Genomic DNA, 20735 nt, shown 5'->3' on the forward strand with positions numbered 1-20735 from the left:
TGAAATATAAGATTTTGATATAACTCATTGAAATTATGAACTATAGACGAATTCACAAATGCATATTTGAATGCCAAGAAACATTATTAATTTATTTTTATTTTACTTATTTGTATCTTCATTAATGTTTTCATTCATTCATTTACTCTTTTATAAATGCATATATCCATCCATCCATGCATGCATGCATATACTTAATAATATTCATTTGCTCATATTTTCATTAATTTATTAATTGATTCATTAATTCTTGTATTTGTTTATGCATTTATTTACAACATAATATATTTTGCAATGTAATTGTTTACTCATTAACTTATGCATATATATAAACGAACATTTCCTGGAGTGGAATAACTAACCATTTCCCTCACGTATTTCACCCATTTAGAAAGAAAACAAACTGCCTAATTCGTAACAGTGGTCAGCGAAGGTGGCACAATGACACAGTTTTTCTTCGCTACGTGCATTAACATTTCGAACTTCTATTTTCACACTTCTTCGTCAAATCCAGTTTCCTGCACGCGACACGGGCACCCATCTTCCTCGAGGTAACAAAAACAAAACAAACACTGAACGGGAATTTTAGAAACACTCCTTTTCTCTTTTCGTTGTTTTCATTCCACATGCACCTATTTAAACTTCATTGATCATTTTAAAAATCCAAATATTGTAGTGACCAGCTAGTATAAATTGGTTTTCGTTTTAGTTAATTCATTTTGATTTAAAGAAGCGCGTCACTATGGGTGTCCCGGAAAGTGATGATATGGATACCCCAGAAGGGGAAAGAACAGATAACGAGGATAGTGGCATTACGGGTAATGTAAACAGTGACATTACGGGTACAATGGAGAGTGAAAATACGAATAATCGTGAAGTTGAAATTACGCGTATTCCGGAGAATGAACTTGGGGGTAAAATTGAAACTACACAGTCACAAAGCCACGAGAGTATAAACGACAGTACACCTGTAAGTATTTCATCTACTTAAAATAAATATTCTATATACATGTACTTGAAAAATGGATTAACTGTAAATCGGTATTAAAAATAAAATAACATCCATTGCTGAAATAATAATTTCAGCTCGTCAGTTATTGCCTCTGCGGCAACTGTTTGATATTTGCAACAGTTATTCAGTTAAATATGAAAGATGAAAGAATTAGAACGCCGCTACAAGTTCGATAAACATTTTACAATTTATAAGAATAATACATAAAAATAAAAGCAGGAAAAAACGTACCAAATAGTTAATTAAAATATAGAAAGAAAAGTATTTAAGTAATGTCTTATGTATAAAATGTCCGTTATTTTACAGAGGTACATTACGAAAATATGTATCTTTATAAGCTCTCTTTAAAAAAATAAAAAAATAAAAAAATACACACCGCAATCGTACATGGTTTCTCGGTTGAGCACAAAATACTAAAAAAGCTGCTATTTGAATTTGTTATATTAGAGGGGCGGGACGTAGCCTAATGGTAAAGCGTTCGCCTGATGCGCGGTCGGTCTGGGATCGATCCCCGTCGGTGGGCTTATTGGGCTATTTCTCTTTCCAGGTCGTGGTATGTGCTATCCTGTCTATGGGATGGTGCATATAAAAAGACCCCTTGCTACTAATGGAAAAATGTAGCGGGTTTCCTCTCTGTGAGTCTATGTCAAAATTACCAAATGTTTGAGATCCAGTAGACGATGATTAATAAATCAATGTGTTCTTTTGGTATCGTTAAACACAACAAACGTCTTTTTGGTTTTGTTAGTTTGCGATGGTTTGATATGGATTTCTAAGATACTTGTCACTCGCTAATTATAGTGTATATAAAAGTTTAAATTTAGTATAATGAAGATTTGTTTTGTGCTTTTGGGGGGTTAGTGCCGGGATTGTTCATTTTCTCTGGGTTTTTTGTGGGGTTTTTAAATGTTTCCCAAATCGTCATTGTGCTAAAATATACATTTTCTTACAATAATTGAATTTGTTCATTAGCAATATAAGCTGAGTTAGGGGGACGAGACGGTCTCTGTTTGATTTCTCGATGCACTTAGTAATAACTAGTCAAACAGTTTGCGCAACTTAAATCTGTCTATGAGCCCATAACTCTAAAAGAACTAACGTACTAATATAATAGGGAAGTTAGTCAATTCATTTCATATCATTTTAATTTGTCTATGAGCCCGTAACTCTGAAAGAACTAACGTACTAATATAACAGGGAAGTTAGTCAATTCATTTCATATCATTTTAATTTGTCTATGAGCCCGTAACTCTGAAAGAACTAACGTACTAATATAACAGGGAAGTTAGTCAATTCATTTCATATCATTTTAATTTCATGTTGGTATCCACTTAAGATCAAACACGTTGTTCTTGGGACAAAACAATTATCTGTGTTGTCTGTCCAGGTCATGGGTTAATAGTTAGTTGTTAGTGATAGTGAAGTTGGTGTAGTGGTCTTATGTCTCATTCGTAAGCTGTTAAAAACTCAGTTCTTGGTAGGAGTTAGTACTGGGATACGAACCAAGCGCCTGCCAGTCTTAAAGTCACAGACACTAGTTTGAACGCGTGAAAATTGATACTAAATATACAAACCTCTAATACATCTGGATACAGTTTCAATAGAGTGAAACAAGAGTTTGTGATGTTGCAATGAGAAAATTCCTTCTAAAAATAGACTAGGCCTAGTCTCCATAACCGTTGCTTATCATTGTGGCTCTTTTAACAGAAAGGTTCTCCTAATGACGATACTTCTCTGAAAGGTAACGATCAAGAAGCCTATGTAAACCAAAGCCCACCGATAAAGCTAAATGACTTCGAAAAGCGCTACAGAAAGGACACGAACGAAAAGACGATTCGCGACATTGGAAGAGCCTGGGTGAAAGACAACTGTTCCAAACAGTGCCTGAAGACAACTCTGTTTAAAACCTTTCCATTCCTGACGATCATGCGAGGATACTCGCTGTTACGAGATCTACCCAATGACGTAATCGCTGGTGTCACAGTCGGAATTATGCAAATACCACAAGGTTAGTCTGGTTACGTTGTTGCTTGGATTATATGAAAAAAGCAAACAAAGCCAGTTTTAATTCAGTATTCTGCTTTCATTTATGAGACATCTAAAACATTTACGTTTAGGTGATTTTTAGACTATATATTTTTTTGTAATTACATTTTGGCTATATATTAATCAAAATGAATCCAAAGAATTAATAATATTCCTTTGATTAACGTCCAAAGTTTGCATAGTTCTTAAAAATTGCACTGACAATACAGGCCAAGCGCCATCATTAAGGGTAGATACACCATTATGTATTCAGTAATACCGTATGTAACAAATTGTACAAAATGAGGGAAAAGTGAATGAACAAATCTGTTTCTTCAATATAAAATATGAATGTCAATTAATATTTATGTTAATTACAGGAATGGCGTACGCTAATCTGGCGACTCTCCCGCCGATCTGCGCCCTCTACACGAGTTTCTTTGCTCCCCTGATTTATTTCTTCCTGGGGTCATCAAAACACGCGTCAATGGGTGCGTTCAATTGTATTTCTTTACAGTACGACGCTTAATGAACATTTGTGTAATTCTATGCCGTAAAACTATAAATTGTAATAAACTAATAATTTAGACAATAACTTCTTTTTGGAATTTATTAGTTCCAGACGCCAAAAACAATGATGCAATTTTTGTTTCGGCCAATTTGAATATATGGCACTTATTCTTTTAAAAAAGCTACTAAAATTAAGAATTGTGAATATTTATTTTAAAAGTTATTTTGGAGCTTTAAGCCAAAACGAAAGGCATTGAAAGTAAAATGTTGACTATTTTCTAACTAAAACAAATTGGATATATAACACCAGCATTATAATTAAACACTTTTTCACGTCTTGATTGAAATGTTCCAAATTTATTAATAAACCAAAATGTTTATTAAAATGCACATATAATAAAACGTATAAATTACATATTCACCCAAATATAAATTAATCAATAATAATTTATCTTGTATTGTCGATATTGAATATCCTGGGATAGATACTACCATTATTCTATATCTTACTTGTTTTAAAACTAATTTTCTGCAGGTACTACAGCTGTTGTGAGTCTCATGCTTGGATCTCTTTTGGATTCTGCGTTTCCATCTGATGGTCTCGGGGGTACACTAGATAGTACTGTCAGTTCCACCCAGTCTGGGTTTTCAGAATTGGACATGCGGAAAATAGAACTTGTGACTGCACTCACTCTAGTATCAGGGTTGATAATGGTAAGACTATTATATGTTCTAATAAAATGTTTCCTAATAATCTTGGTTTGTAAGAAGTAAACTTCACAGCTGTATGTATGCCTGTCTGTCTTTCTCTCTGCCTACATATATGTCTTCAAATATGCAGTCTTATTGTCTGTATATTTATAAATAAATCAATGGATGTTTAACGACACCTCAGCACAACAATAACGATCGGCTATTGGGTGTCAAATAAGGTAAGTACATCAATAACCATCTTCCACTGCACCTCCATGGACTGTTTCAGTATTTCATTTAAAGAAATGTACCATGTTAATGCGACTTTTAGCCTGTTATGTCAACGAATGTGATATGTGAATGCTACATAGAGAATACTACATGAGCGGCCGTTAGAACCTTGAATAACATTCAGCATAAAATGTTTATGTACGTATTGTATTGTGTATTCAATGTCAGATGGTTCTGGGGAAGGTAGATATGGTGATGGGAAATTATATGTAACATCAAGTATATACAGTTTACTAATAACATATTTCTGTCAGATTGTTCTAGGGAAGCTGGGGTTGGGGGTAGTGACGACGTACATGTCGGAGCACCTCATCAGCGGCTTCACGACAGCGGTCGGTATCCACGTCATCACCAGTCAAGCAAGCATCCTGCTCGGGCTGAGGATCGCCAGGTTTAACGGGATATTCAAGGCCATTAGGGTTTGTGACATTATAATAATGCTTGTATACGGAATCTTAGAATGAAATAGTAATTAATGGTAAATGATTAATGGATAGATGGTTGGCTGAATGCATGCATAAATGAATTCAGTGATATTTTTAACGACACCACTAGAGCACATTGAATAATTAATCATCGGCTATTAAATGTCAAACATGTGGTAATTATGACTTGTAGTCAACAGAGGAAACCCGCTACATTTTTCCCAATGCAGCAAGGGATTTTTTATATGCACGTTCTCATAGACAGGAAAGCACATACCACGGCCTTTGTCGAGTTGTGGTGCACTGGTTGAAACGAGAAAAAAACCCAATCAGTTGAATGGACCCACCATGGTGGTTCGATCCTGCGACGCAAGCACCTCAAGCGAGCATTCGGGCGACTGAGCTAAACCCCGTCCCGGATTCAGTAATCAATTCACGGATTCATGAATGAGTGGATGAATGAATTAATTACTATACAATCAGTGAATAGAGCTGATAACAATTTTTTTTTTTTTTTTATATCGAAGCTAATTGCTAAACTAGTTTTAAAATAAATTTAGTTACCAGATTTTCTTTAAAGTTCAGTGATGTGGAAATACCATCATAATTAATAACTTGTCTTCTTTGACGTAAATTAACGAACGCAATGGGGCAGTAAACAAAATGATTACTATGCGTATTTTATGGTCCAAAGTTACCATCGAACACTGAAATGATTAGCTAAACGCACAATACAGCTATCTGGGACTGTTAGACAAGGACTGGGATGTGAAGGTAGGGTAAAATATCATTTGAAACGCAGTTGCCAGTAAGTGGAATATAGAATGGAGTGATAGAAAGCTGTGCAGAATCAACACAATTTGTATTCTGCACTTTGACGTGATGTAAACATTTTGGTATTTTTGTTGTTTTCCTGCAGACTTGGATTGAAGTGTTTAGATACATCCATCTAACCAACTGGCTTCCTGTGGTTATATCGCTGATCAGCATGGTGATTATTTATCTCGTTAAAGTCTGCGTCAACCTTCGATTCCAATCAAGGCTGCGGATACCAATCCCCATTGAACTCATGGTGGTATGATTTTCTTCTTCTTCGAATTCTGTTGCCAAGAAAGATGTATAATACACTTTTGTATTAATGTATCCACATTAATTAATTTTGCAACACACACACACACCATATGCTAATTTTGAAGGATTTAAAAGTATATACTGTAATGCGTTATTTTAATTTATCGACTTTTTTTCTCGTTTTGCTTTGCAGGTCATCCTATCAACTGTTGTGTCATACTTTTCCCAGTTTGGAGACAACTTCAACTTGAGAATTTTGGGGGAAATTCCGGCAGGGTTAGCATTAGGTTTATGCAGTGACAATTTGTCAGTGTCTGTGTTCATATTTTAATTTTGATAAGATGGAATATCTAAATATTAACAACACTAAAAAACAAAGTAGTGATTGCTATGTACAAGTCAGGAAACGATATGCTACGAAATGAATGTTGGCATCGTGCCCGCTCTGTGGTTTGCTTGCAGTTAAACAGTGTCTTGATAAGGTGTGCTCTCTGTTTGGGAAAGATCCCTTGATGCAACTCGAAACGGGTAGCATGACAGCAAGTTTCTTTTTTTTTAACATAATAGACCGTGTGTTGGATCCAATAAGGACGGGGGAGGGGGAATCGTTAGATAAAAGAGAAGAAATATTTACGAGTATGACAAAGTGATGGTCGATAAAAGGCATGCAGTATAGGTTATTCGTCACAAGGAAACGTCAAATACAATACAGTGAAATTCTACAAAACAGACGTAGCCTTCAAGAGACAATTTTGCGTAGAAATAATATGCGCATCTGTCTCTTAAAAACAGGTGGTTATTTTATCGACCTACTAGTGAATCAGTACTTTAGGGGTGGCGATGCCTTCCCGGGTCTATGAAAACCATAATTACGCTTGGGGCATCTTCTCCTGAGGGATATCCTAGATTTACCTCTCAAAGTGCTCATTAAAACAAGTGTCTCACTTTATTATAAATTCATTAAAACTTAAAATATTTCCTTTTAGAAACTATAATGATCAACAAAAGAAACGCGAATTATTAATTTTGTTTTCTTTATTTTATTTTAAATTATTCAGTTGAACCCCGTTACATTTTGTGTCTATTAAAATTATCAGTGTCTAGTTTATGTACCGAGTTAATTTTATTATAAAAAGATATTAAAATATTGGCGTTTCTTTTAGTCTTCGGTATACAATTCAGTACACAAGATAACATTCTGTGTTTTAGGATTCCCAACCCAACAATTCCGGATGTATCTTTGGTGAGGTCACTCATTGGTGACGCCTTCATTATCGGGGTCATTGCGTTTGCGCAGTCCGTGTCCATGGCGAAGACGCTGGCACTGAAGAATAACTACACGGTTGATGCCAATCAGGCGAGTATTACGGCCACCGATGCTGTGTTTAAAACACTATTTAACTGGCTGACATCAAGATCCATGACCCTTAAGTTCCTCGTACGATAATAACCACGAGATTAGCTAATAGACAAGACACACATGGTTACGATTTCATCGGTTGTAATGCAATTAATTATTCTCGTATCGTGTGGCACCGCCATTAGTTTAATATATCAAAAGTACCCAACCATGAACATATGTATATACACTAGTTTATTGGTTACAAAAGCAAAGCAAACTTTATACTTATTCTAATGAGCTTTGTCCTTTGTTTGCTTTGATTTAGTAAGCTAGTCTGGGAGTGGTAGTCTTCTTTGTGACGGTGCAAGAGCATGTTTTGATTTAGTAAACTAGTCTGGGAGTGGCGCCGTCCTCTTTGTGACGGTGCAAGAGGGATGAAATTTCCAGTAAAGATCTCAGGAGTGGCTGTCCTTCTATAGACAAGGTACTATATATAGATTAATGGAATCTGCCACTATTTCGTCAAATGTCCATTTGACTCAGCTCTGGTCATATATTACGGTTTTGTTATTCAAATATATTTGTAAAATAAACAGTATATTTATATGCAGTCCATTTCTATGTAGTGTTCTGTAGCATCGTCGACTGCAATAATAATTTACATTTAATCATAATATCGGTTTACTTTGTTAATTATATTAAAAGAATACCTGTTAAATTGCAGTGTTTCTTATTACAGGAGATGTTCGCCTACGGCGTTGGTAGTGTGCTGTCTTCCTTTTTCTCCGGCTACATTACTGCAGCATCAGTAGCAAGAAGTGCCCTTCAAGAGGGGGCTGGAGGCAAGACTCAGGTCTGTAGATATGTTTTACACTAATGTACAGATCAAATATAACAAAGGTTCACAGAGACCGTCTAAAATTCTAAATGTTTCTGCAACTTTTTCGAGAATGTCTTTTCGATTGAGTGTTCGAATTTCTTCAACATCATAAACTTGTACCACAGTGCACCATTGAAAGATCATATAACTTTCAGTCCCTCTTGTCATTTGGGAGATTGCAGATATTTTTTTTCGTGGTGCATTCACTAAATGACCTATCAAAGTAATTTTACAGTGTTGGTAAAACACTTCTCATGTTCAGTCCAAGTGAGATCATGGCTATTTGTCCTTTATACTTGTGCCTTGCACCATGGTGTTAATGGTTTATTTTAACTAAATTGTTCGATGGAATCCTATTTGTGACTTGATGTTTTATATTAGTATAAAAGTCAACATCCTAGGTGCAGTCAAGAATTATTGATATCCTGATGATGTATTAAATAATATTACGAATCAAGTATAAATAATGCATTGCAATAGAACAATATTTTGATGTTGGCTTATATTGCAAAATTGTAAAATAACAAGGTATGTCCGACGTTTTGTAATAGATAGAAATAAGTTTTATTTTGTTAAAGAAATAGGGCCGAAATGACGAAGCCTGTTATTGTTAAATGCATGTGTTTAAGCATTGTGGTTACACGCGTGTAAGACATAAACACAGGTGTTGAAGCATTGTGGTTACACGCGTGTAAGACATAAACACAGGTGTTTAAGCATTGTGGTTACACGCGTGTAAGACATAAACACAGGTGTTTAAGCATTGTGGTTACACGCGTGTAAGACATAAACAGGCTTTGTACATTCGGCCCATACAAATGAAGAATGAATGAATGAATGAATGTTTAACGACACCCCAGCACGAAAAATACATCGGCTATTGGGTGTCAAACTATGGTAATGCAAACAAACAAAGTGATGATCAATATCAATATAAAAATTCAAGATTTAAACAAAAATACAGTGTAAAGAACTGTGCAAAAAAAGAAATATCACAGACAGATACTGACTTTTACTCAAAATTTCAATTTTGTGCTGTATTGGCCATTCTCAAAGAAAATGTTACACCCCTGCACCACGGTGAGGTTACAGCACGCGCAGGGGATAAAAACGAAGAGAAATATAAAATAATAAAATCTGTTTCTGTCATAGCTAGTTGTGGTCGAATGTTTTGTAATTAGTTTATTACTGTATATTCTATCATAATCATAAACACGGGTATTAATTTTAAAGTCAACGTCCTCACACATGTATCTTTTGTGTAAACGCTGTTACCAAAAGGACTATTGTGGGTTCTTTTCCACAACCCAAAACGATATTTTATGGTTTATAGATGTAGGAGATCGTAGTAAAAGTACACTGTTAATATACTGCGAGAAAATAAATTTTATAGCAGTTTGGTAAATGTGTTTAAATAACAGAAAACCTTTGATTTTCAAGGTGAATTCAGATAATGGATTTAATGGATTCACCATTTGTCAGTAACAGGAGATTTTCAAAAACAAATGAAATGCGTTACTGTCACATCACTGAATGTAACTTGTGTTGCAAAGTACAGGAGGTAGTACTAACTTATTAAAATCATTGTCTTAATATGTATTATTACTGACAATGTGAATGAATGGTATAGCTATACATAATGATTCGTCTATGTTTCCTTTACACAGTGTTCTTCATTAACAGGTGGCGGCTCTGTCTTCATGTTGCATTGTCCTCGTAGTTATTATGGCTGTTGGTCCACTGCTGTACGCCCTACCACAGGTGAGACACGCCCTATACATCGTATCACGATGTAGGAAGCGAATATGTTGGCCTATACATGTTTCACATTTAAATAGACGCTGACGAGTAGAGAAAATGCTTTAGTGTATTATTGTATCGTTTGTTGTGCCAGCCGTGTGGCTGCAAATGTGAAAACAGGGCAGATGCAGGAAATGTTTTTTTATAAAGGAGTTACAACACTTAAAAAGAGCACCCACAGTATTCAGGGAGTGAAACGTGTAAGAAGGCTCCTCTGGTATTACACAATGTAATTGTATTCATTATCTAAACCCTGATGTTTCCAGTCACTTGGAAATCGGGGGTGCACACACTGCACACTGCACACTGCACACTGCACACTGCCTTTGGAGTGTAAGTAAGACAAGTAAACTTACTTATTGACTTACAAATATTTAACATTCTTGTATCCTAAAGTTCAGGCTCAATGTCCGAGGCACACATTCCAGTAGCCTGGACTGCCTCTCCGGGACAGCGCGAGTAAAGCAACCACCAACGACTATATTTAACCAGATGTATGTCAAAACGTGTTGTGTGTTTTTTCTTACAGACAATTGACTGCTTAAAGTCACTGACACTAATTATTAGACGGTGACATTATCTATTATTTTTCTGGGGCAATAAACATTTATTTTTAAAAAAAAAGAAAAAAAAGAAGAACAAAAGACATAGGTGAATGTAAAGTACGCTGTTGAGAAACCCATCAGCCGACAACAACGCTAGAGATTATTTATTTATTTATTTTCATTATCATCTTTAGTTTTTTCATTTATTAAATTTGTTATTGTTATTATTAAAAAAAAAAATCTATTTGTGTATTTTACTTCCTTTTATTTCTTTCCTTTTTGTGGTAACGTTTAATAATATCATAACATATTATTTGTATTATTATATGATGTGTATCCTATAACACTAATGTAAGGTAGTGATACCAGGGCCCCCAACCCTGGCATTACCGTATTTCGTTTCTGGGGACAATAAAAAGTTAATACTCGGAATTTAAAAAAAAAAAAAAAAAAAAAAAAAAAAAACAGCAACAATTTTTGGACAGTGTTAAATATTTTTGGCTTTTTCTGATTTGTTTTACCATTATCATACACGTTACACACATCGCCTTTTTTAAATGATAATTTTTTGGCAAATCAATAGTCTTCCTGCTGTTTCTTGTAGCTCAACATATATGTTATTCGAAACAGAAAGTACGTATTTTGGAAACTAGGTTTAGTGGCTTTAACTTACTGTAGGCGAATTTGTACTAAGTTTGTTTATTTGAAAACCTGTAGCAGCTGCCTCTACTGAGATGTGGGTCTGTATAGATGTATCCACTTTATTTTGAGTCGTGTTTTTGTGTTTCATAATATTATAACGTTTGAATTATTACTCCACAAGGCTCAATGGGTAGGTGTAAACCACTTGCACCGACCAGTGATCCATAACTTGTTCAACAAAGGCCATGGTTTGTGCTATCCTGCCTGTGGGAAGCGCAAATAAAAGATCCCTTGCTGCTAATCAAAAAGAGTAGTGGCGACAGCGGGTTTTCTCTCAAATCTGTGTGGTCCTTAACCATGTGTCTGACGCCATATAACCGTAAATAAAATGTGTTGAGTGCGTCGTTAAATAAAACATTTCTTTCTTTGAATTATTATTACGTGTTGTTATGTAATGTTGATATATTTGCATACGCTCTCCTCTCTCAATTTCAGTGTGTCCTGGCTTCGATAATAATTGTTAATCTTCGTGGAATACTTCTACAGTTCCTTCAGTTAAAACCACTGTGGCAGAAATCTAGATATGACTTTGTAAGCGTCTTTCTAATCTTGTGAATTATTGTTGGAAAAAATCTACAAACGTATGTTTAATTTACGATCTATATATTTTATAATTATATTTATTTAGTTACGCTGTTGCCTGCACATTTTTAGGCATGCAGAACAAAAGCTACTAATAAATTTGAAGTTAGAACATATAGTTATAGTTAGTGTAAATGTTGAATCCATATTGTTGATATAATACTTATGGGTCCTTGAACATTTAAAAATCTTTTTCTCTTATTTTAAAACTGATATGTTGTTTGCAATGTTCTTGCAAAGAATTGAAATCAATGTTTGTGTATGGTAGCAGTAATATTTTTCCTAATGGACTGATGGATGAATAGATGCATGCATGCAAGAGGTGGATGGGTAGATGAATCCATTTGATATAAGAAATGCCCTTGTGAATGTAGAAAAGAGATTTTGATCGTTAGTTGTTTTGTCGTATGTATACAAGTTCATACACTGGTGATTAGCGATCTTCTAATTATCGTGTATAATCGAAAATTGATCGTTTTGCCTGTACCGATGTGATAGTCGATTATCAAAATTCATAATCAATTGTGTCCAAAAATGTTACTTTTAATTACACCTCCAGTTTAAATGATGGAAATGATGCAAATATATTGAGGTTGATGTTGTTTCCATGTGTATATAAAGAAAACCAATATTATTTTTTAATTAAAAGTGAAATTAGCAATTTGCGATGTCTATCCCTGTGAATATAATAATAGGTACATGATGCTTATAATTCACATTCTTCTTATATACAAACTCATCTGATATCATCGCTGATTTGACAGTGATTCGTGGTTGCATGTCATCACAGTTGTATTCATACCAATGAGGTCCGTCCTGTGTTCGTTTTGATTTAGTAAACTAGACTGGGAATGGCAGTCCTCTTTGTGGCGGTCAAAAGGATATATTTTCAGCAAAGGATCTCATCGGGAGTAGCAGTCCACCTATAGACGAGACACTAGATCAATATTCAAGGAATTAACCACTATCTTGTCAATTGCTCATTCATTGTCTTAAGTATAAGGGAATACCCTTGTAACTCTCCATTCCTGAAAAATAATGGAGACGATGCCCGCTAGAGCCGAGTCCCATTATTTTTTAGGAATTGAGAGTTACGAGGATATTAACCTACTTAAAATACACCACTAAATAATAATTTTATGTGAATATATGTTAGTATGGAGTTTAACACCAATGAATTTGGTGGGTTAATTAAGTAGGGTTTCATCTCTCCATTACTGAAAAATAATGGAGCTTTGAGACAATACTGTGACTTCGCAGGTGTATTGTAATGACGAATAACAGTTCTGTCGTTCAGATTCATATAATTTTAACCTATAGTGTAATCAAAAGTTGATCGGTTGGTGTCAACCGATTATAGCCGATGATCGATAATACAATTCCAACAGATTCCCAGAACCATCGATGATACTCCAGATTGATACCACATACAATGTACATTGTCATGTTGTGTTTCAGTGGATCTGGGTTGTGACCTTCACCTCCGCTGTTGTACTAGACACAGACATTGGACTGTTGATTGGCATCGTCTTCTCCGTGTTTTCAGTTGTCATCAGAACTCAACGGTTTGTTCTTGTTAAATACAATATACTGTCATCATAACAACTTGTCAAACCATGCTCACATTAAATTAGGATCGTAAATATATTCATGTTTAAAGAAATGGTAAGGACAAATCTGGATTTGTTTAAATTTAAGATCAGTCCTGAGTTGGGTTTTATTTTTGGGGTTTTTTCTTCCTTTTGTGATATCATTTCCTGTCGACTGACCGTCTACTGTGGCTATTCACACCATACACTTTCGACTTTCAACCAACATTTCATTTGTGTATATTATGTATTGAACAAAATATTATAAACGCTTCTAGCCGTAGACTAGTCACTTTGGAAGCTGATTGACGAGTTCACTAATTACAGTAATACTGCGGCATAATTATTATGATCATTAAACGTTGTTGTTACCCATTCTGTTCTTCCAGATCATCGTTCACTAAGGTCGGTCCCGTATCAGATTCGTGTCAATACAGATCGGAAAAACGATATGACAGTGTAAGGAAACGAGTTTCAGTTGTGTTTTTTGGTGGGTTTTTTTGCACCTTATTATAATTCTATACGAAGGATAAATTAGTGGAAGGTATTTTACACTGCTAAATAAAGCGATTTGTTAAAATAATTTTAACGAGTAAGGTGGGCATATTTTTTGTAACAGATTACAGATATGATTGGCAATAAACATACAAATAAAAACTGTGATACAGGTAGAACCAGAAGTATGTTGCAGGTGGTAGTTGTTGTTGTCGTCATGTTGTTGTTGTAGCTTTTACGACAGGAAATGTTGAAAATGCAGTAAAGCTATTCATGACAAAGGTATCTTGTCTGGAATATAACCAGTTTACAAAATAAATATTGGAATATTCTTTAATTTGTCTTAATTCTTACAATATTTTGGAACATGATGCCTTAGATCTTGGCACGTGAATGTCATAGCTGTTGATGTAGTGGCGAACACGCATATATACATTTGTGTTGTTATAATAATAATAATAATACTAATAATATACAGGCTCTGTGTTTTTGCTGGTGGATTAGCTTTACAAACCATGTTGCAATTCATTAACTGCTGGATGCCAAGTACACATTGCATTGGAACCAAGTGTTTGACAATACGGATCGTAACTAAGACTGACCGTGAGTCTTCCAGTTAGTCTAGAGGTTACAATGTAATTCGCTGCATTTGATTCGAATCCTGTAAATATACATTTGTGTATATTTTTATTTTTATTTATTACAATACAAAGGTTTTGTTTCTTGATCATTCATCTATTGACTAATGATTATTCGTGACTGATGATTATTCGTGACTAATGACTTCTTGTAGGTTCAAAAATATACAGGTACCGTGATGCTGACTTTCAACTCTCCAATTTATTTTGCGAACGTTGAGAAGTTCAAAGAGGATTGTTATAAAGTTACTGCGATAAACCCCAGAAAACTCATAAAGACAAAGGTGTTAAAGGCACATACACCTTCAAGTGAAGTGTCAGAGGTGAGTATATGAGGGAATATTAGTATATGCAGTACTTTATTTGTATGCAAACCATACTATGTATATTTTAGTGTACCATTTAAAAAAAAAATCAACTCATTTTGTTTATTTAGTTTATGTGTTAGCTTGCTTCTAAATGTATTTATTCACCCAAATGTCCATGTTCTCTCTCATTATATTTGTTGTCCTTAACCATATGTTTGACGCCATATAAGCATAATTAAAATGTGTTGAGTGTGTATTTAAAGAAAACATCCATTTCTTCCTGCATATATGTTCATGACCATTCTTTTTTCAATTTATACAAACATTGCGCAATAAGAAAAGAGCTTTTTTAATATTTAAGACATAATTTTAGATATCTCAGTAACGTGTTGTACTGGTACCTTATCATTAGTGAAATATTAAACATGACAATATAAAATTTTAACCGTGATTTTACATTAAAACAACAATTATATTTCGCAAATAATATGCAATACATATTAGTTTTATTCATGACAGAGTTCTTATGGTATAAAAAAGGAGATATTTATAATTTTTAATTCAAAAGGAAGAAAAAGAAAAACACAACAGAAACAAAACTGATGTCGTAGTAGATAACCTTGACTCTGAGTCAACGTGCAGTCACGTCATTATCATCATGAGTAATGTGTCTTTTATTGACACGATGGGAATCAATGCCATCAAACAGGTATGTTATTTAGAGCGTTTTGTGAAATGTTCAACAATATTTCAAATTCCGTCCTTGTTTGGCCATTCTGACATTTGTAGTAGACGTTTAACATTCCTGTGGTTTCTCCTAGTATGCTAGTTAATGGCTCAGTCGCTTGTAGCCCCTTGCATGCAATAACATAACATACTAGTATGGAAACCTTTCTGCCCAAAACTCACTATGGGCATCGTTTTTTGTGAATTAATTTCATGTTAGCAATTCTTTTCCTTTTTTTATTCTATTTCAGTTCTTCGCCTTGAAAAATTAAATGTTAACCAAAAACGTACTAGTTCATTATGAAAACAAACGCACTCGTCATTGGTATTTAGAAGTCACTTTGGGTGAACCTAAGTTCTGTGTCATGTTAATGTACAGTATATTTTCGTAGTTTATTACATTAACTAAATATAGCAGTATTTAATATTCGCCTTTTAATTCACATCTGTGACGTCACAATGTTGTTCTAATTGTACATTATTTTTTAAGAATTCACAGTTGAGAACAATGCAGTTTGAAAATGTTTGTGTGTTCAAGTCGGGGATTCGAACTCACAACTGACTAAATCTGTACACTGTAAACAAGGACAATGCTTTAGCCCAAGAGCCAACACAACTGCATCATCGAAAAAATATGTAATTTAAGCTGTATAAACCTAATACTATGGATTGTCATTAATTAATGTAAAATATCAGCTAATTTGGCAGTCACGTTAAAAAGTTAATGAATAATGGAGAATGCACACCAAGGTGTGAATTCGTGAAAATCAATTAACTCGTACCTATAGGGGCTTGTTAATTATTTTTCACGAATTCACATTTTGGCGTGCATTCTCCATTACTTAATATTCCATTTTTCTGCCAGATCGTTACGGAGTTTGAGTCTTGTGGTGTCCGAGTGTCACTGGTTGGCTTTTCGGGTGAGTACAGAAAATTCGGAAATTATCATTTTTATTTAAGCGATTATATACTTTTAAACACAAATGCAACAATTATGTTACAACGTATGCCAAATCAATAATGAATGTGTATAACTAGACCTGTTGAAAATCGCTTGCATTCTTCGATCAGACTTAAAGAATAGACAAATGTTATAGTAAGCAACAAAAACTGAATAAATGTCAACTTTGTCTTTTTAAACATTAAAAACCAGGAGCCATTTTACCTTTGTCGTACGTTTACATGTGTTTTCACGCAGAACATTGCATCATTACGGGAGATGGCGCACTGTAAGGACGAAACAGAAATAGAAATATATTTCCTTCAAGCTATATTAGATGTACTGTTATTAGTAATGTGAATTGTTTAGTTTTGATTTACGTTTACGTCCAAAATCTTTGTTTAACGACACCACTAGAGCACATTTATTAATCATCGGCTATTGGATGTCAACCACTTGGTAATTCCGACATATAGTCTTAGAGAGGAAAGCCTCTACATTTTTTCCATTTGTAGCAAGAGATCTTTTATATGCACTATACCACACACGACAGCTCATACCACGGCTTTTGATAAACCAGTCGCGGTGCACTGGCTGGAACGAGAAATAACCAAACGGGCTCACCGATGGGGATCGATCCCAAACCGACAGCGCATCAGACTAGCGCTTTACCACTGGGCTACGTCGCGCCCTGTTTACGTGCAAAACTAGACTTAAGACGTTTTCGTGAAACTGATCCCTGATGCGTAAAACAGTTTGACCTCGTAGTAGTGTAGCTAAACCCCGACGCTGACTGATCGTCTACATGTACTTCCAGACACTAATGTTGTACACATTCTGTTTCAGAGACTGTCCTGGATATTCTGAAGTCGTGTGGATTCCTGGAGTGTATGCAAGAGAATACGTTTTTGACAGTTTCTGGAGCACTACACACAGGTCATGACAAGAACATCTGAACTGGTCGTCATCAGAATTCGTAATCGGCAGCTTAACTAGTATATCCACGTCAGACGCACAAAAATTATGTTTTATTTTTCATGATTGTATAAATATGGTTGCAACTTGCAATTGCCAGAAATGTAGAACGTGCGGTAGCTAATCAGTGAATAAGCACCTGGGCCCTCTTTAACGGTGCGATCTTATCGCTAAGATCGCCTTAAGTGCATGAAGTAGCTTACATCGCTTCGTAAAACGGGGCCTAGAGTCGTATTTAGTCTAAATAATTAGGGAGGAGAAAGGAGTTAAAAAAAAGAGAATCAAGGCGCTGTAATATACGATCCTTTTTATGTACACAAAGTGGTATTTTTAAACTAAACTGAACACTTTTTGTAATTTTCAGGAGGCAACTACCCATTCTTACATAGTATAGCCCTGGCAACATTTAATGTTGAAACTGGTAATGAGAAATCAAACACAAGTTGAACGATTTCTTTAATGCTTTGTTTCAATGTTTACATTTTTTAAAATGAAATATACAAGAAAACAAAACAGGAACAGAATATTATGAGCCGAACATATGAACGGTATTTTATTCATTAGTCATGTGAAAGTCTCCTTAACAGCTGTATACATGTATTTAATTATTTACGATAAACGCACATGCACACATTTTTTGAACGCATCGAAAAATTAAATGCACGATGGTGACCTTTACCAAAACTCTGTCCTTTTCTATTCAGTCAAAAATAATTTTTATAATTCTGATTATATATTAGGAAATAAAGGGTCGAATTTACGAAACCTGTTTTGATTAAACGCAGGTATTTAAGCATTGTAAATGTATCTAAAAATTCCATGCGTGTAAAACACAAACAGGCGTATTCTGGGCTTGGCAATCATCTTTGCTGCGCAAGAGGGAAGACATTTCCAGTTTTCTCGAAAGTGGCTGTCCTCCTGTAGACTAAGCACTAGATAGATTTATGTAATCGACCACTATTTTGCCAAATGTCCATTCGACTGCATTGTGCAGAAATACGGCCCTAACCATGTATTACAGTTTTGTCGTTTAGGGCCAGTTCCACGAAGCCATCTTAGCGCTAAGACAGGCGTACGGGCTCCAGTTTGTGTAAGGTGCAGGCTGACTTTTCCCCGAATTAAACGAAAATGCTAGAATCTGGATAACATCATTTATTCATATTAGCATTACTATCAAACAGCTATGCAACTGAGCATTTTTACATGGATTGCAACTAATTTTGAGGGTAGAATGATGGAAATACATGGTGAAAAGGTTTCAGGTTAGCACATTTTGCCCGAATATCGGTATCATTTTTGCCCGAATTTGAGGTTTTGCTTCAGCACTAGGGGGCAGTTGCTCCCCCCCCCCCCCGCCCCCTGTCTAGTACGCTCATGCGCTAAGATCACCTTAAGTATATAAGTTGTTACATAAGATCGCTTCGTGGAACAGGCCCCAGATGTATTAATTTGGCCCAAAATATTTTAATGTTTACGGCCAAAAGGTGTGATGTACGTTTGTTACCCATCCCTTTTTGTACTTTGGCTATCCATATATTGTTTTGTTTGTTCAGCTATATCAAATATTATTATTTTGTATTAATCATTAGCTACATACATGTATACTTACAACTTGTCAATTTGTCGCATACGGTCTCAGGAAATGTTTTATATCCAAAAGGTTTCACTTAAGAAAATAAAATATTATACTTTGTTCAATAATATTCTTTTTCGTTTTTCTTCGCATGTATGGTCTCATACATAGAGGTTATTACCATAGTGGTTTTTCGGTATCCTCAATATATATTAGGAATAAAAATTGTATTATGAGATACTGAAACACACGATGGTAATAATCTCTTTATCATATAATCTCAAGCTTAATAAAACGTGTTTTTTGTAAACTGTACACGCAACATTAATTCCAGTCCGCCATTACTAGATATTCAAATGACGTAAGAATATGTGGCGCGGTGCCTTTTGAATGGAAATGACGTCAAACTCGAATGACGTCATTTTTTGTCCTTACATCAAAATAAACTAGTGCATAACGTTTTTTGTTTTCTGAACGTTTGACAGCTTTCAGTGTAAAATTGCTATTGAAATGTTTTATTTGATGACTATGAAAGAAAGAAAATGTTTATTTAACGACGCACTCAACACATTTTATTTACGGTTATATGGCGTCAGACATATGGTTAAGGACCACACAGATTTTAAGAGGAAACCCGCTGTCGCCACTTCGTGGGCTACACTTTCCGATTAACAGCAAGGGATCTTTTATTTGCGCTTCCCACAGGCAGGATAGCACAAACCATGGCCTTTGTTGAACCAGTTATGGATCACTGGTCGGTGCAAGTGGTTTACACCTACCCATTGAGCCTTGCGGTGCACTCACTCAGGGTTTGGAGTCGGTATCTGGATTAAAAATCCCATGCCTCGACTGGGATCCGAACCCAGTACCTACCAGCCTGTTGACCGATGGCCTAACCACGACGCCACCGAGGCCGGTCATTTGATGACTATGAATGCATACGTCAATTATGGACTGTCGCCTTAGTACGTTTGCTTAAATGTCAATAAACCTAGTGCCGTGACCTCGATTAATTTACATCTTATTTGCAAAGTTATCAAATTCTTAAAGTATGTGATCTGAAAAATATCACATACTTTGATTGCACTGAAAAGGTAAAATATTATATGATAAAAATAAATATCACATTTATGTATGTATGCCCATATAAGACTGTCAGAATTTAACGTGCTTATATCAAATTAATGTCGGAATTTAACGTGCTTATATCAAATTAATGTTCAAACACGCTCACTGGGGGCACAGACGCGCCAGAAAATGTGGCCCAAATGAGAAAAGGGGGTAGGGGTAAAAGAAGGCAACTGAAATTTAGAAAAAAGATTTATTATTGGAAGGAAGGAAATGTTTTATTTAACGACGCACTCTTCACATTTTATTTACGGTTAGCCTATATGGCGTCAGACATATGGTTAATGACCATACAGATATTGAGAGAAGAAACCCGCTGTCGCCACTTCATGGGCTACTCTTTTCGATTAGCAGCAAGGGATCTTTTATATGCACCATCCCACAGACAGGACAGTACATACACGGCCGTTTTAACACCAGTTGTGGAGCACTGGCTGGAACGAGAAATAGCCCAATGGGCCACCGACGGGGATCGATCCTAGACC

General features: G+C 35.3%; 1 protein-coding gene across 1 annotated transcript; it reads left to right on the top strand.

Annotated features, from left to right (window-relative positions):
* The first annotated feature begins 742 nt into the window (after positions 1-742).
* On the top strand, positions 743-17530 carry LOC121374429 (sulfate transporter-like). Its single transcript, XM_041501531.1, has 14 exons — positions 743-970; positions 2720-3020; positions 3418-3528; positions 4083-4261; positions 4786-4950; positions 6221-6303; positions 7237-7384; positions 8109-8222; positions 9933-10010; positions 13337-13443; positions 13857-13926; positions 14756-14923; positions 16500-16554; positions 17421-17530. Exons 1-14 carry the CDS (start codon positions 743-745, stop codon positions 17528-17530), a joined length of 1917 nt encoding a protein of 638 aa, XP_041357465.1.
* Positions 17531-20735: the final 3205 nt, after the last annotated feature.

Source organism: Gigantopelta aegis, chromosome 6 (assembly GCF_016097555.1).
Source record: "Gigantopelta aegis isolate Gae_Host chromosome 6, Gae_host_genome, whole genome shotgun sequence".
Classification (NCBI taxonomy): domain Eukaryota; kingdom Metazoa; phylum Mollusca; class Gastropoda; order Neomphalida; family Peltospiridae; genus Gigantopelta; species Gigantopelta aegis.